This window comes from Rhipicephalus sanguineus, chromosome 3, assembly GCF_013339695.2.
Source record: "Rhipicephalus sanguineus isolate Rsan-2018 chromosome 3, BIME_Rsan_1.4, whole genome shotgun sequence".
In the NCBI taxonomy this organism is placed as follows: domain Eukaryota; kingdom Metazoa; phylum Arthropoda; class Arachnida; order Ixodida; family Ixodidae; genus Rhipicephalus; species Rhipicephalus sanguineus.
Window position 1 is genome coordinate 197,712,600 of NC_051178.1, and position 18,457 is coordinate 197,731,056.

Genomic DNA, 18,457 nt, shown 5'->3' on the forward strand with positions numbered 1-18,457 from the left:
TGATGGTATACTGGCTGTGCGGCGATTCCAACCCATTACCTACCGAATATGGGACGCACGGTCCGCCCATTTCTCTTGCGCAGTCAAGTCAAGATGGCCAATAAGATGATCGCGGCGGGATGCTACAAACAAAAGGCAAGTCATGGAAAATGCGTCGACGAGCGTGTAAAATAAATAAATAAAAAACCCTCTGAAACGTACTGTGTACCCTGAGGGTAAAATAAATAAATAACTAAATAAATAAATAAATAAATAAATAAATAAATAAATAAATAAATAAATAAAATACAAGGAGACGTTACTGTGAGCAGGAACAAAAAGGTTCCGCGATGAGATAAAGGTAGAAGCATGACGAAATAATGGTGCAGTACGTCATGCGATACTTCCATTTTTATCGCTACATAGATATAAATGCGCTTCCACGCGCGCAACGAAGCTTCGAGAATAGTCAATGACAAGTTACGTAAGGCAAATTTGTACAGTCGCGCTCAATATGACTTGCAACACGGGAGCGCGTGACCTCACGAGTTTAAAGATTGCGCACGACTTCAACTTGCTTCATTTCTGTAACCTAATGTTATTTTCTTGTTGGGAACATCCCCCAGTGAGAGAACAGCGTTTAGTCGTAGAAATAAGGGCTAGTGGGAGGAATGCGCAATGTTTAAACTCGTGAGGCCACGCGCTCCCGTGTTGCAAGTCATACTGAGCGCGACTGTACATTGCAGTTAAAAACAAACTGAAATACAGGCCAGCCATTCTAGTTGTATTATCTGCGCTTGATCACATTGATGCTGTCTGTTGTCACTACCCAAGAGCAATGTCTTCAAACGGGTCGTTTCACCTCTGCCGCTTATCCGATGCCCATGGTGGCATGGAACAAGGTGCAGCCAATACAACTCAACTACACGCAAGAAATTACGTGGCATATTTTGCATAATATTTCAATCATAAGGGAAATAAAAATTCGCGAATAAACAAGCAATTTAACGAAATAATGATTACACGCGAAGTTCTACAAGCGCCTTTGAGCGTGCTTTTTTTAGTTAGGGTAATTAAACAGGCTGAGTACACAAGCGTGCGCCATTTCTTTCTTCAGGGCCATTAACGCAAACGAAGATGCCTTGCTTTTACAATTGACTCTTATTTGCAGAGAGTACTTTGCGCTCATTTACACGCTCCCACAATGGTTACCAACTGGTTTGCTGAGTGCGCTAGAGGACTAGCAGATTGCCGATGGTTAGCAGTGTGGCACCTTGTAATTGTGTCGCGAAAAGAGCAGCCCAGTGGGAGGTACAGCAAAGGTCGTCGAATCTTCGGAGGAGAAACGTAACCCTCCGGAACTCGGAAGAGAACGAGATCGGAAAAGGAAGCGAGCGGAAGGGAAAAAAAGAACAAGAACTGAACGGGACATGTTTATTTGTTTGAGAAGGAAAAAAATCCTCATTGTACAGCTGCTACAAAGGACGTAGCCTCGGTTCTCTTTCGAGAATTGTGGCAGCGATAAAATCCAAATGACAGCGGAGTTCCTTTCCGCGCACTTCCGTTGTCGTCCGCGTTCCTTAATTAGATGTGCTAACTCAGTGACAGAGGCGGCTTGTTTACAGCGCCTAAGCTCCACAACTTAGCGATGACCTCTGAGGGCCTCGATCCAAGACACCCTCCTGCTTTCTTGAGTTCTCTTTATTGCCTGGCAAAGTGAGTTTGTTGGGGCGTATAAGGCGATTTCCTTCGTTAGTGCTTTTAAAGCGATTCCTCGTTTGAGCGCGAATGGAACCTCGATTGTGGTCAGAAACTCGAATTGCACGTTCTTAGGCCGTTTTTTTGAAGGCCGCTTTTTAATATTTTGTTAGTCACGCAAACGTCGCAAAGGCGACGTGAACGCGCATGCCTCGCACGCCTCGAGGGCCACGATGGTCATGTGAATTTTTGTACCACATGCATGGTTTTCTCACGAGCTGTTAAAGGCTTCTGCCTTTGCAATGTAATTAATCATCCGCCAACACCCTGACTTTATTACGGTTCCTGGATATCTTAATTATTAAGGCGAAAGCCTTAGATGCCTCATTACACATGAAAGGCGACCGTCGGCGTCGGTGTCGACAGAAGTGATGCAAAAAAAATCATAATCATGTGATGTTGCCACACTATGTCGTCATGTCACAGGCCACCTAAATTTGCGACGTCATTATGCCGCCATAGTGACGTCACCTCAAGTGACGCCATGTCGTGATGACGTCATCACATCACATGGTTGTTTGGTCATAGGTGAGGCGATCCTCGAAGCACGCGCGGTGCAGATAGCTTCCAATGCCTTCGATCCGGGAGGCATTGCAATACTGCGCTAGGTGCAGAAAGCTTTCGGGGGCGTGGGCCAATCGAGTGAGAAGGAAAAATAAACGCATTCTAGTCATCTTAGGCGAATGCATAAGGGACCTTGTGAGTTTTCATTGACTGATTGATTGCCATTAATACAAAAAACGCATGCCTAAAAAGTCATTAGATAATAAACTGAGAAACAAAAAAATCATTTTACATCAGCGAAAAGAAACGATTGCCTATGTGTCACACGCACGTCTATATTTAGGAGCCAAAGACGTTGACGTGAATGAACAGGACGCGAACGAAGGCGAAACGTCTCTCCTCTTCAAGCTATAGAGCTTCAGAAAATAGCGTGCAGGAATCGCTATCGCGAAGAGGCGGAAATATCTCGCGGATGGCTGAAATAGCGAGTGAGAGGAAACGCGCACGTTCGTCTCTATGTGCGCGATGAGAATCTATGAATAGCGCCCACGTCGCTAATCTTGGAAACGCGCTTTAGATCGCCACACGGGATGTGCCCGGAGCTTGCGTGCGCCAGCTGGGAGGATACACAGCTTTTGGAGCAGCGGCCATACGAATGAGGCGCGTGGTCTGAATGCGATCGTGAAAGTGTTCTAGCGGTGGCATGCAAACTCCAGGGTACAGGTTGATGCATCGTTCGTAAAAGTTAGTGTTCGCTATTTTTCCTGTTGCAGTTGCGAATGATAGGTTTGATCACTGAAGCGCTTCTATAAACATCGCTCTCCATGCAAATGCTTCTGGAGCATCATCTCCGTTGCTCGTCGGTCGACAACGCAGCTAAAACACTTTAGTGCTTTTTGAGGACTACGGGCCTGGGTGAACGCCTTCGACTATTGTATGGTGTAACTGACACATACTACGTGTCAGCGCATTTATCGCCCATTTCCTTCACTCGTTTCTTTCAGTCTGCTTCTCATCTTTCTATTCCCATTCCCCCAGCGTAGGGTAGCCAACCGGACATGTTTCTAATTAACCTCCCTGCCTTCTCGCCTTCGTTTTCTTCCTTCCTTCCTTCCTTCCCTACTTGCCATTGTATGAAGTCATTGTATGAAGTCATTGTATGAAGCAATAGCGATATCAAACTTCTATGTATTATTTGGGTTGATAAAAGACGTCAGTGTCTGAGTTGACACAGCTCTGTTAAGTGTATTTGATAGTGGCGGGCGGGCTCTTTTCGCTAACGGTACGTCCCACGTTATAGGAGTGGCTGAAATTGCCATTACAAGCAATTTTAGCGTATGATGGTTTTATGAGTTCGGGTCCAAGTCTCGTTCTCTATATTTGCACATTAATAGAAAGCATTTGAAGAACCAAGATAGTTGTGTATAGGAAAGGTTAGTACAGAGAATTAAGGAATAAAAACTGAACCCTATAACTCCAATTAATATGTTCAACAATCGTGAAACAGTGTGTTAATTTGAAAATATTTTTCATTCTTTCGTGGGTGTTACCCTGTGACATGTTATCGGAGAAAAAAAAAGATGCTTGAAAATATCGGTGTGGCGGTATATCTTGCAAAAGCTCTAGTGTATTTTCATGTAACTTGTGTAGAAACTAAAATGGACATAGTCAGATGTCTCAATCTGTATCGAACGTGTGACAGTAAACGCAGTGAAGTGTCGAAGATGAACGGAGCATTACAAGCTTACAGCGCGTCGCGTCATCTGCGAAGCTCCGCATTGCAAACTACTCGACAAAAAAAATTTTTTTTTTCTCTTCCACATATCTCTATCCTCGACTCCAAAGGCCACAGAAACGTTCGCAGCTTCAGTCAATGCCACCTACTCGTATGAAACTGCATGACAGAATGGACGCAAGTTCAATAATAATGTGGTCAACCGAATAACTTGCGAAGAAATCGGTGATGTGGAGGATGGAAATGAATCTGCGCATCCGTCCAGAAGCGGAATCTGGCTGTAAAAGAAGTCCCAGAGAATTCCCCATCAAGAGAACCACGTAGTCGAAAAAGAAGAAGAAAACTCGTCTAGTTTTGAGGATGGAGCTCCACACAAACACCTTTTTGGGGACAGCTGCTGTACAATCTGAACTGACTCGAAAGCAGCGAGAAATTTGCAGGCGTTTTCTTTGGTATTTAAGTATTCCTTACAAAAGGAACAAGAACGTTCATTCTCGCGAACGCTGGTTTCACCATACTGAACACTTTCTATGGTGTTCTTTTGGTCGTCAGTTTTCCTTGTGTGTCAAGACAAGCAGCTCCAGTTCCTTGACGGCTGTAGTATAGGATCAGAATAAATAACTTTGCCGTACCTAAGCAATGAAGAAAAGCATTAAGGGGAAATGAAATGAATAAAAAAAACGTGGTTGTTTACTCCCTAGAGATTCTCAACATGTCAGAATCCGAACTTCCGGGATGTTGCTAAAGACGAATTAGAGTGCTGCGCACACAAGCGACGAGGCTTCATTGAAATAAAGAGCAAAGAAATGAGGATAAAAGTGACGCGATACCCCCCATTGATGGAAAAAAAATATAACATACGTAAGTACGTTACAATAATAAAAGAAGCTACGAGACTACAACGCTTATATAGCTATGTTGAACGGGAAAAATGGGTAGCTGCGTAGCGCTTTAGAAAAAATTGCGTGTGTGTAGGCCTTAAAGGAGTACTGACACGAATTTGAGACATCGTAAAAGGGACGTTTTTCGTTTCCTCGGTATGCAGTGTTAACGCTCAACGCACATCGGAGTCAGACAGCGCGTGTAAAATATTTTACTTCGATTTTAAAGTTTTCTTCGCTGAGCATCAGCAAGCCAGCCCCACCGCAACAAACATTATCCAGACGAGTCAACGCAGTTCCACTGAGTTTGCCAACTCTGCATACTGCATGCAGCTTAAAGGGACACTAAAGAGCAAAACGATTTTTCTCATATTAGTAAAGTACTCTTTCACAATCTAAAAAACACTATGCTAGCTGCGAGAAGACGTTTAGTAAGCGAGAAAACGCACAAAAACAAAATGTGGGTAGCGACGCCACCTTGAAGTTTCCGCACCATTTGCCATGACGTCACATGTTTTGACGATGCCCACTAGGGACTACGTAGTTCCTAATCGGTAAAAATGAAGTACATTGTCCCCTGAGGGGGCCATAGACTTAACATACCAAGTGTGGAGTAATTTTGTTGAGCCAATGGCGCCGAAATACGATAAATACACTTTGAAATCCGTGACGTCACGGAGAGAGATTTCGGCGCGAAATTTAAAAATGAAATTTGAACTTGATTTTCTCCTCTATTAATAAGCCTACGATGGCGAAATTAGCGACATTAGAGTTCAGAGAGCACAATTTATCGATCTAAACCGACTCATTGTTCTCTTTAGTGTCCCTTTAAATCACAGAAATCCCTGTCGGGATCACTGGACGATAATTCACTCATCGTTGTTGAGGTGCACCACGAGCACATGACTGATCTGCCGCTAGTATGTGGTGAGTTCCTGTCTTCCTGTGACGTCACACTGCGATGACACGTCACTAAGAAGCCGCGCCTCGACATCCAAACCGAAAGTGCTTTTTTTAAGGTAGCGGTATTAAAAATATATTTGATGCACTCCCAGGCACCGCAATACTCTTTTTAGCGTTGTCGACACCAGTGTTTTTATTTAGAGTGACAATCGAAAAATATTTAAAATTCGTGTCAGTACTCCTTCATGAAAGAAAAAGAAGACCCACGTGTTTCAAGCCAGCATGACGCTTTATGTTTCTTCAGATATAAATATTCTAGGTTCTAAAGAGAGCTAGGATACGCAGTGCTAAATATCTGTACGTATAAAATATAAAAAAGAAATAAAGGGTCACTGGCCGATATGAGCTAATCCGAGCTTCCTGCGTATGCATCTTCTTTATTTTATCTCCCTCTCTCCTCTTTCCCACATTTCACTACTCCTTTGCAGGATAGCAAGCCGGTTAACAGAACCATGCTAATCTCCCTGCCTTTACTTTTCATCTCCCTCTCTCCCAACCCTTCCCCCTCTATTTCCCTCTCTCGGGGTTTACGTGTATTAACCAGCAAAGTGCAGCCCTTCGTTGAACAGTAGCGAATATGCCAACGCTCTACATCTCCACACATCTGTCACAACTAAGCCACGGGTGTCGAATGACAAAAAATAATAAAATGTACCTACTATATCCGCATGCGGAGCACGGAGTGACAGCAGCAGTCAGATACAAGTACAACAGTTACTTAATATTCAAGGCCATACCATATGTGGAACGCTTGAAACCCTTACCATGAATTCACGTACGTGGAAGGAGAAGTGTGTTCAGGGCCACTCAAACATATAGGTCGGCGCGACTGCGCCATTTGTGGGTTGCGCATATCGCCTGGGTGCAAAGAGAAGTTCTGTGCGATTGCATAACACTGAAGAACATAGACAATAAACCGCAAGCTAACATTCTTGCTGACACAGAACAATACAGCGTCGGGACGGCGAGTCCAGACTGACCTCCAATGTTGTGTTCGTGAGGTTGGCGAGTTTGCGAAGGCAACACTTTCATCTTCTTGCAGAGCCAGTCGTGCGGACACCTCAAGGTCTAGAGCATATTTTTCAGACCACGGCACACGAAGGAATTTGCAAGTGCAAGCGTCTTCTACTTCCTTGCAGGTTCCTAGGACATGTTCATATTTGTGCGAATGTCCAAGGCAGGCAGACGCGGCTGGAGTGCGCCAGAGCAGGCAAATGAGTGCGCGTGTTTTGAAGGATAGCGCGGAGCGGGACTGCAGCCTTGGAATGTGGAACATAAAAAAAAATAAAAGAAAACCTCTAACAGCCCAGAACAGAGAAAGGCCTGGAGCGTGAGTTCGCATTGCGCCAAGCTCGAGCTTTTCAGGCGACTCGTATATATTAGGATTCAGCAGCGTCAAAGAAGGAAAACAGTGCTGACGTGGACTGAAAAGGGGGCAGAAGCATGAGCGAAAAGTACATAGAAAACAGGAAATAAGCTTTTTTTTTTTTTCAGAAAACATCAAACGGCGTGTGGCACCTACAATATGGCACAGAGAGGCTCCTCTCTACGCGTTCGCCGATCTGGGATTCTACACGAGAATTTGAGTTCAGTGCCGCCGTGTGATCGTCGGGCGCCAATACTTTGGACCAGCGTGTGCAAATCCCCACGCTATTCACGCACACAGGGGCAGAGATGGAGCCACGGAGGGCTGTGTCAAACTGAACGCGCAGAAGAAATGAACAAACGATAAGAGAACCACAACGTCATGCTATGCCTCTTGAATGAGCTATGCACCTCTCCTAAGGAACGCGGGAAAGCCCATGGTAAAACTGACTGCCTTTTCTTTTCTCGAAAATACGAACTACTCTGAACGCCAAGCAACTCCCCTACGGTGTTAGTTCCATGCAAATGAACTGCTCCGCTCTCCTTGAAAATTCGCTCTTTTTCGTCTGAAGCATAGGGATGGCCAAAATAAGAGACAAAAAGTGAGAGAGAGAGAGAGACAGAGAGAGAGGAGCAGCGGTGAACTGTTTTCATTCGCGGCCTGGATCTGAACCGACCGCTGCCCTTACAGTCCACTTCCACTCGGAAATTCTAGACTCGTCCCAATGCTCGCTACACAGTCGCAAAGCGGTCTCTCCTCGTCTCCCTCTTTCGTTCGTCCATTCTAGTAGCCACATCAAAGCAGCGCTCGCAGGCGGTACTCTTATAAATTTCTACGAGTCACTTTCTCTCTTCCTACTGTTCCGGCGCGCGGGACGAAAGCTTGTCGCTTTGATTGTGCGCAGAGCCAGCGAGCGGTAATTAACACAAAAGTCTACAACCTTTTGTTCCCAGTACGACGGACACGCTAAGGCAGGTTCCTTCGTGAGTATACTTTAGCATACACAGTGCTTCTTTTAAGCTTGGCGTATATTTAAAACAATCATTCTTCTGTTCTGTGAATATGCAATTATGTCTACGTGGTAGGTTGTGTTACCTTTGTGTGTATGCGAGCTTTTTTTTTTTCTCTTTCATCAGTGGTAGTGATATTGCTATATCTTAACGAGCTTTCAGCCAGAGATATTGATGAGGTCAGAATTCAAGAACAATCATGTACGTACCTTTACGTGCAGGCAGAGAAGAATCAAGGTCTTCGAATTCAACACGGAGAATTTGAACTCCGTGTACGGTTCATCGAACCCAAGGTGACGTTAAACACTTTCAATAAATCAACCACCAGCTATTCTATCCCATCATTCCCACTCAGTGCAGCGCCGCAGCGGCTTTTTTTTCTATACGCTCACAGCTCGCTCCATCTATTTCCTACATCATCGTCTTGCCATTGTTCCGCGTTCCGTCGACAATGCGCGCTTGCGAAGAAAAAAAAGAAAGAAAAATAAAAGACAGCTTTCATTGTGTTCGCCACTTTTTTCTGGCAGTCTGCGAACCGCCCGCTCCTTCTAGGGCCAACTTTCGGTCTTTGTAACTTTATTTCTCGCGCAGCGAGAGGTGCGCAGTGTGTGACTTCCTGGTCGTGCCCGAGCTCTATCATTAGCGCCCGCCTACACTTCCAGTTCATCGCCTACTGTCCTACAATGACCGTGAATGTTCCTTTATCCCGGGCACCGTCCCCATCCGTTTATCTTGTCATCCGTCGCTGGCATTGTGACCCGCTTTTAATCATTCCGGACACTCTCGTTGGCGGCTTCGCACTTTCCTCTCTGACTTCTTTCTCTTTTTTTTTATTTATTTACGCTTCCTTCGTTCATCCTTCGTTCTTCTTTTTATTCCTCACAGTGCTCCTTCCACCATTACCCTTGCCTATACTTTGTGTCCATCTTATTCTTCAGTAGTGTTCTTCTACAGTCGCGTTCATTGTGGTGTTTTGCGTTCGTCCGCCCTAGCTCCCGGTCCGCCTGTGTCTTCTTTCGATAATCGTTCTTACTGCACTGCACCAATACTGCGCAGGCGCGAAAGTTCCCCGTATTTTGCCCACCAACAGAATTCGACCATCCATCTGTAATGCATTGCAGTTTCGACACTTGTGCTGATTTCTCGTGGTTGTAGCGAACAGTTGTTCACTAGAGGCTGATTTCATCGATTTGTAAATGACAATGACTCTAATTTGTTACCTTCATTCGATACAGCCTTTCCCACACTGCAAATCTCCGCTGCAACAAATGTTTATCAAAAAAATTGTCTTCATCTTTCTGCAGTACTGTTTTCAATAATAGTTTAAAGGGGCCCTGCAACACTTTTTGAGCAGGGTCAAAAAGCGCTGCCAATCGGTAGTCGAGGCTCCCAAGAACACGCGAGCCAAATATTATAGCGAAGCGAGCGGCCTGGAATTTACAATAAATTCTCAAAGTCAGCTGAAAATCGCTCCCTCTTCTCTCGACAAATGATGTATTAGTCCGCAATATATGACGCGATTGTCGGCAGTTCCACCATTGGCTGATGTTTTAATCACGATAACACGCTCATTATTACCTTAGTTGTTAATTTTGAGTTCAATAAGTACATAATATGTATGTTTATATTGTATTATACCCTTAAAACACCGAACAAACATTAATATTAGCACTTCCGGTCTCACCGACAGCTCGTCTGCTCGTAGTTGCGTGGTTGCGTTTTCTTCGCCATGTGCAGCGCCGAAATCGTGAATATTTCTGCGCTTTTGACCATCGCCGGTTCCCGTTGAGAGTGGCAGCCGTTCGAGTGTTGCCTCGTCAGCTGGAAACTGCATCGTCGGCACGTTCTCACGACCGACCGAGGCAGCGGTGCAGCATTTCTCCGATAACAATGCTGGCGCCGGCTAGCTTAGGATACCTGTGCTCGCTGTATGGCGAGAGTCCCGTTCGCTGTCTGTTCAGTATGTCATCGAGCCGTACCTCGGCGTATCCTCCCCGTAGTCTCAGGTTCCCGAGAAACCACGACACAGCGACCAAGCAGATTCGCATTTTCACGGTAGCTGCAGACAGCCGGGGGATGGATCCGCGCCGGCCCGATGCCCCACGATCCTTTCTTCTAGTCTGTAGTTCTTTGTTGTCAGCCCGCACTCGCTGTGCGCCCGCATTCGAAGAGCAAACAGCATCGAAGTACCGCCACTGGGAGAAGGATGCACGCAGCTTTGCCGTGTTGAATACGATTCAAGCGCGAGCAGTGCGAAGAGGCGGTGTATCGGAGTGTGGGTCGAAACCTATCTCAGCTGTCATTCGCTTCAAACGCGCACGCAAGTTTGCGTCCATGGTTGGCAGAGCGATGAAAACACTACGGCAGTTCGAGGTGCACACCCAACATTACCAAACCGACTCGCAGTTTTCAAGCACGCGCGATACACGGTGCCATGAGCTCCGCCGCTCGACGACGACCGCGCGAGCCGACCGGAAGTGGCGCCACAGACCACGTGGTTGCGCCGAGACGCCAGAGAGAAAAAAATGAAAAAAATGCCGCCGGCGCTGACGCCGCCTCCTCGCACCTCCGCCCTCCCTCCCTCCCTCCCTTCACGCCGCGCGCAGCTTTCCGCGCGCTCGCTGCGTTGAGTTGAGAGAGAAAGCTGCGGAACGTGATCTCTATAATTTGGTAACACCACTTAGACTTGTCGGATTCGAAAAATTTTTGCGGCATATGACTCGTGAAGAGTCATACGTCAATAATGAGACTATTCCAATATAACTAAGAAAGGTGTTGCAGGGCCCCTTTAATGTCAACACGGATGTTAATATGGATGTTACTAGAGAAAACCTATTGCAACCGCACAAGCACTCAAACGACACGTACGCTGGCATTTAGTAGAAAAACACCTAAGCAATCAAAGGGGCCTTATGAAGACGATCATTTATAATAACATGTAAAGGAGCCCTCGTAGAGCCTTACGCGCAGGTGGTTACTCTTCATAGACCTATAGTAACGATGTCCGACGGTTCTAATGCATGCTTCAAATGCAGCGCTACCAACACCCAAATTCGAAGTATGCTTGAAATTGAATTCTGGGGCTTTGCGTGCCAGAATCGCGAGGATATTATAAAGCATGCCGTAGTTTCGGACTCCACATCAACTGTGATCACCCGTTGTCTAAATGTCGGTACGCAAGTGTTTTAGCATTTCGCCTCTATCGAAATGCGGCCGGTGCGGTGCCGGAAATCAAACCCGCGTCCTCTAGCATGGCAGCGCAACAACTTCGCTCAAAAGCTGCAAATTTCCAGTCGCAGCTCTCACCATAATCCTCGATGCTCCAGGCTGAAACCGTCGCAGTGCACTGGAGCACTACCAGAGCCCAGGCGAGCGTGGCTGTGGCGCGGTAGCCCTGCTGCATCATGGCGGCGCCGGCGCAGAACTCCCACACATCGCAACCAGCCGTGAAGTAAGATGAGCCCACGCCGCCTCTCTTACCGCTGCCAGGGATCGCCTGCACGCATGAGAACATGAAACCACGCAATTCACACTTCCGGCAGACACTTAAAACACGCAAATTTATCTGGCTACATTAGCATATAAGTACACAACCTAGTAAATGCGATTTTCCCCGGAAGGAATTCATATTAGATAGAAAGGGAAAGAAAGCGAGGTCAACCAGACGTATACGCCCGGTGCGCTATGACGTGAAAGTGGGCTATGACGTTACTCCATCCATCATTTGTTGAGCTTCGCCGCAATACACCAGCAGCGTAATCGGTGGACATCATCGAGCGGCACGGATGTAGTCACGAAGTGCGGTAAATGATGATGTCATTAGAAAGAAGTACTCTCAGGAAGTTAACTCAGGCTTATTGAAACTGAAGCATTCCTATGTACCGCGGCAGTATATGCATATATATGGTGCACCATATGTATGCATATTTCGCCATGGAGAAAGTGGCCGTAGGCGAATCCAAACAGCAAAGTAGAAGATCCTCGTTGGAAACAGCAAGAACGGAAGGGTTTACTTTCCCACAGTTTCGACAAGTAGACCGGTCTTATTCGACAGGGTTTCAGAGAAAGTGTGGCGCTGCGGGAACATAACACATCATGGTTGTCAATCGAAGGAAACAAGAGAGCTATACAAAAGGGAAAGGCCGAGAGGTTAACCAATAATATATCTGGTTTGCTTCACTACACCAGGGGCAAGGGGAGAAAGATGAAAAAGAAAGGAAGAGTACAATAAATTAATTCTGCCGAAAGCAAAACAGCGGTTATAGTGGTTTACTTTCACTGGGATTTAAGCTGTGGCTAGAGTCAGCGAGTGTAGTGTAACACTGGTCTCAACGTCTCCGTCAGAAAAGAAAGCGGAGGGGAGGGCATATGCGACAGAGCAGGGAGAGTAATGGAGCAAATATTTCGGCAGCAAAAGGCGGCAGCGAAGTCTCATCGGGAGGCGTAGAAAATAGAAGTCGCAAAGAACAATCGAATGACAGCAACTAGTGGCGAGGAAGGCGAACGGACATATGTAGGCGCAGACCGATCCGGCAACTTTCGGAGTCATTGGCGACATTACAAAAAAGAGAAAAAGAGGGAAAGAACAACTGTAGATAAGGCGATAAAACAGAATGGGTGCCTTCCCTCTATTGCTCGTTCTCGGAAGCGAGATTAGTTAGTGGGGTTTTCGAAAAAGGCCATGGCGTCAAATCTTCATGTGTCTCTCGCACATGGCGCTATCGTATGGAAATCAGCAATTGGATCAACGTGTCCCCAAGCCAGAAAGCGTGCAGCGTGGTGTGCTTCGTGAAGATCCATTTCACAGCGGTTCCGTTCGATAGGCTTATTAACTCGGGACGTGTAAAAACAACGGAAGGAGAAAAGAGAGAAAGAAAAACGGACTGCATGCATCCGGCTAATAACTTGGGTAGACGAGATGACGGCGCCAACAGGACAAAAAAAAGTAAACGAAGTCGATACCGTGGCAGCCGAAGTACGGTAGAGAGCACAAACACGACGTACCAGGCGACAGCTATGACAGAGTGAGGATGGTCGGGCGGAAATATAGGCCATTTCTCTCTTTTATTCCGCCTGACTGGTGGTTGGGGTGATTACACCATTTTCTCGCTGTCCACTGCACACAGGCTCATGTCGCCGGGACGGACGATGGATCGGCGTAATGGTTTACCGCCGCAACTACAATACTGCGTTCCCTTGGACAGGCACACAAGAGAGTGGCGCACGTTTTCTTTCATTACGACGTAGCTCTCTTTCATATTAATAAATGCGCGAGGAGGAGTAAGGGGATAAACTTAGCAACAGCTAAGTTTATCGCCTTCCTTTGTTTAAGTTTCTGGAAGTCCTCTAGCCTACCGAGCACCATGTCCGGTACTTACCTCACAACGAGAGATACACACGCGTCACCTTTATGGTAATTCTAAGCAACGTGACAGTCACGCAACGTGCAATGTGAATGCCTGTCTCAACCTCTTAATTAGGATTGATAACGTCCCTTTTTTATATTAGAAAATATTGTACACGAGTGCACAGCGCGATTTATCAAAAGACTCCTTCGGAGATGGCCCGCTTTTGAGATTATATATCGGCCTCCGTCACTTACTACACCATAAGGCACAGCGCCGACGACTGAGATCCGAAATGATTTTACTGCGCGCAAGGTGAGATCCGAGCCACCTAATTCTAAGCAAGTTTACCATATCTGTTTCTAATTTTCATGCAGTCTCCGTTAGAAAAAGATTTGTGAGATTTAACTTCTTAAAACTGCACAATATCTTACGAGAGATACAAATGTAGGGGATACAGTAATAGTTTGTACAACCTAAGGTTCGTTAATGTGCACCCAGTGCTTGCTCCTTGCTCCGTGAACGCCTTTGCATTCTTTGCAGAAGAGTTCAGATCTGGGCCAGTTGGTTCACGATACTTCAAGAAAGCCAGCAAAAGAGCGGGACACGAGAAAGAGGCAGACGCAAACACCGCTGGAACTTCAATAAAGTCACAGTTAGTTCCAGCGGTGCTTGCGTCTGCCTCTTTCTCGTGTCCCGTTCTTTTGCTGGCTTTCTTCAAGTTTGCATTCTTGATCCGGTAAAATGCTTCCTGAATCGAACTCACAACGCGTTAGCACCACGACAGTATAGCCGCCATCGCGAGAATATCCAATCTATCCCCCTCCCTGTGGGAAGCCGCTTTTCCAGCAAACCCCTGAGCGACCAGCGAAGTCTGATTGTCCGGGCCAGTCGAATCACAGCAGCAAATGGGGCCCTGGACTGGGGGTTTCGCACTCTGGGACTTCACAATCAAAAAGAACAAAAAGTTTCCTACTATACTACTACCCTTTACTATTACTGTCCCCTCTCGCATTCCCCAACGACCCTGCGTATAGAGATAGCCAATAACGTCGGTGGCGAGAAACGGAGTGGGTTGGCTGTGCATTATTCATGCGACTGTGAAGACGAGGAGGAAGTGCTTTGCAGAAGAGGAGGTCTGAAAGGAATCTGGATTTAGAGCCTGTGTCTAGACTGCGAAACTTGCACTGCACGCGGACAGGATGTCCTAACAGAATACGTAACGCGTGTGAACTATGCGATTCCTCCCAAGTATACCACAAAAAAATAGAAAAGGTAAGCTTTAACACGGACAGCATTACTCGTTTCGATAAGCAAAATAAACTACTTCACCACCGCTTGGCTTGAACCCTAAGTAAAAGCCGCTGCATAGAATCCGAATTTCCAGCGACGACAGGCCCATTCACTTCTTCAGACTGCCGATAGTCTTCGCCATACAAATCATATTTTAATATGCTTGAGTCTTCAAGGACTTCGTACGCGATTATCACGCATAAGATTTCTTAACTTGCAAGTGAGACTTCGAAATGTAGTGAACGTGAGGAATATTTTACATTTTCACCAAAGTATGCTAAAGTTATATGTGCGCAACTAACGACCTACAAAACTGTATAGAATGATATTTAACAACGTTGGTTGCACACCGCAAACCTTCAGCTTCTTTCTCATGGTTGGATATTATACTTTGTGTTAATGAAGTGATGTCGTGTTTATTTTTATGACAAACAAAACTTGCATATTGTTTTTTGTAACATGGTGTATTTTTCATATATTGTGCTTCTCAACTTCCTAAACTCACACGTTAGCATTAGAGTACATACAATTATAGCAATGTTGACATGTTTTTCAAGTGAATACTGCTCTTTTTCTGCTTGAGAAAACGTGGCAGTGAATTGAAGATGATCAACATATACTCAGATAATCATTTGTCACAGAAAGCGCTACAGTTGCACAAGTGAAGCCCATGAGCAATAAAATCACCCGGAAGGCAAATAAAAGCGTACGTTTATTACAGTTAAAATAAGTTACTTGGTTTAATGTCACTGTGCCACTGCATCGTATACTGTGCAAAACGTCAACATTTTTTTCCATGTCGTAGTTACATTTCGCCGCCACAAGCAATCAGATTGATCTTGCATTCGGTAGCATTTCAGCTGGAAATATAGCCACACCGTGGTTCTGATGTTCAGGTGGTTATGACTAAATCGAGTGATTGAGACAAAAGCATTCTGAGGAGGCTAACTAAATATTTGAAATTTGTCAATTCTGGATATAGTTATATGGTTTTAAAACCCCACACAAGACGCACAATTACAGTGCGATAAAATGAATGAATTCGCTAGGGCTATTGACTTGCCTCATCATTTCCTAATGGTGGAGCAAAGATTTTACAGTAAAAGGGCTTAGTTTTCTGTAGCAACCTTCAGACGGAGCTTGTATTGTGTGGCTGACCTTCCTCTTCATCGCAACGTTATGTTTAATAATAATTACTGGGATTTTACGTGCCAAAACCACGACATGATTACGAGGCACGCCGTAGTGGAAGGCTCCGGAAATTTCGACCTCCAGGGGTTCGTTAACGCGCACCTCAATATTAGTGCACGCGCTTCTAGCATTTTCGCCTCCATCGAAAATGCGACCGCGGCGGCCAGCGATGTTATAGTTAATCGCGCAGTAACCGTACGGATGAACCAATTACTTAAAATCCCATTTGTCTACGTTCCAGTTTTGTTTATGAGATAAGGGTTTATCTAAATTATGCATCGTCGTTAGAGTGCTTTCAAAGGGATCTCACAGTGGGATAGTATGAATCGACTGTCCTCTGTTCACTTTGCGTGCGCTATCAATGCCGCTCTGAAAGAAAAAAAGAAAGCAGGGAGGATGAATAATGACTAGTTTACCATGGGTTAGATGTCGTTAATCATATTAGTTAGAAACAATAGTCAGCCTTATCTCCGACTTCCGCATTGTACTTTCCTCAGCAAGCATCGATCGACGAACATCACTGTCCTCACCGCGACAATGCTACGTCGATATCTCGCAGCATGCACTGGCGCGAAGTATCGCATGCATTTCGGCTTAGATTGTCGACAGTGTAAACAAACAGTGCATCCCACTGAGGTTGCGGCCGGCCTGAGGCATAATCGTAAACATTGTGTAAGACTACACTTCTCGTAATAACAAAATAGGGCAATAATTTCGCATGCATCGCATTTGTTTGTACCCATTTATTAAATCCTCTTACGAAAGCATTGTTTCCCATTTATTTCGATATGGGCGCTTTATTAACTCCTAACACCATAGCGGTGGCACCATAGAACCGCACGCTGATGTAAAATAGACTAGATGTGAAGTAAAGTAAAATTTCATTTGGATCTATGTACATATTCCACGTGTGAAGTAAGCTTCGCGAAAGTGACACAGCCTGAAATTAAAGTAAATATTAACTATAAATATTAACAATAAACCCAGGGAATGCTAAATTAGGAAAGGGGTGATGGCGGAACACCGTGTATAATTTGGTTGAGCATGGAATAAAAACATGGGAACGCGCCATTTGGTGCTTGTTTGGAGCTGGGCACTCTCTTACCCACGACCAACGAAATTTCAAATAATATTTTGTTGTCTCCTAACTCTTGTTTTGCTTTTAAAGGAACGAGCAGGTGAATACTATTAGTGTGTGTGCCGTCAACTCCACCGCTGAACTTTTTCTTTTTCATAATGCTGGTACGCTTCTACCGTGGTTTTAAGTGTTTTCGTAGCCTTTTGCCTTTTGTGCTCTCAATTCCTGTCCCATAAGCCACTCATGTCGTCTTTAGTGAACTCTTCTTTAAGGCATTATAAGTACGTCCAAGACAGAACTCCCAAACACAGCCTCTTTTTCTCGCTGTATCAATATTATGATACTTTGAAAACAAGCTACAGCCCCAGACACTCGGAATAGGACAAAACTAACGGAGCGCCGACTAGGTTGACATTCGGCGCTTCATTTTTTCCCCCATTAGTCTAGCCACTGTTACTCCTCTCTCAATCATACATTTACCAGCCGACTCAAATTCGCAGTATATTGCGACCGTTCTGGGAGCCTATGTTTTCAACATAGGCCACGTTTACTCTAGTTTGTTTCAAGTCGATGACATCTTTTCGGTATTCTGCGAGTCATTATATGAAAAAGGAGCGGCAGTCTTGCTCTGAAAATGAAAGCCTCGCGGTCTAGCCTTCTTGCGTTCTTCAACAATTCACGAGCAAAGCCGCCGCCGCCGCCGCCGCGGTCGCATCGAAACAGGCACTAGCCGAATTTTGGTCTGTTTGTGATTCATAGCTTTGCCATCGCTTCCGCATCCTTTCTCAGCGTCAAGATCTCCACGTAATCAAGATATTGCGGAACGAGACCCCGTTGTCGCGCATAAAATATTTCTCAGTAACGCCGTACAAATAACGTCAAGCAACGCTGTCGCTGGCATTCTATTTGAGTTGTCATCTCCCCAACGTAAAAGCACGGAGTGAGAGCACGTAAAAGAAAATAAGAACGAGTTCTGGTAGCGCCGCAGCGGAATATTAAAACGAGACAGCATGGTCGTCTCACAAAAAACAAAGAAGCCAAGACATTTTGTGCGAGCAAAAAAAAACAAAGACGGAATTCAGAATGCGAGGCGAGCTTCGTGCTTGCTTCTTTATCCCAGCTTATACTTTTGCGAACCTTACATTGGCTACTTTAATTATAGTTTCTCGTTGTATAAACGACGCATACAGCAACGAATGTTGACCGAAAAAAAAACAGTGCCAGTGACCGCACTTATCCATTTGGTTGTTCGCAGTATTACAAATCTTTTTCTACGATCGGATATATCTAAATGATTATCAACAGTGTTCTTCCCTTCTCAGCTTACATTGTCTGCGCTCCAGATGATGAGACC

At 45.3% G+C, this 18,457-nt stretch overlaps 1 protein-coding gene across 1 annotated transcript in view; it reads right to left on the minus strand.

The window, feature by feature from the left end:
• The window catches only part of LOC119388020 (hemicentin-2-like), a 68,466-nt gene that overhangs the window by 35,341 nt on the left and 14,668 nt on the right, over positions 1-18,457 (minus strand). The window contains exon 2 of the mRNA XM_037655624.2: positions 11,503-11,692. Within this exon, the coding sequence (XP_037511552.1) occupies positions 11,503-11,692 (190 nt within the window). The remainder of the gene's footprint in view (positions 1-11,502; positions 11,693-18,457) is intronic.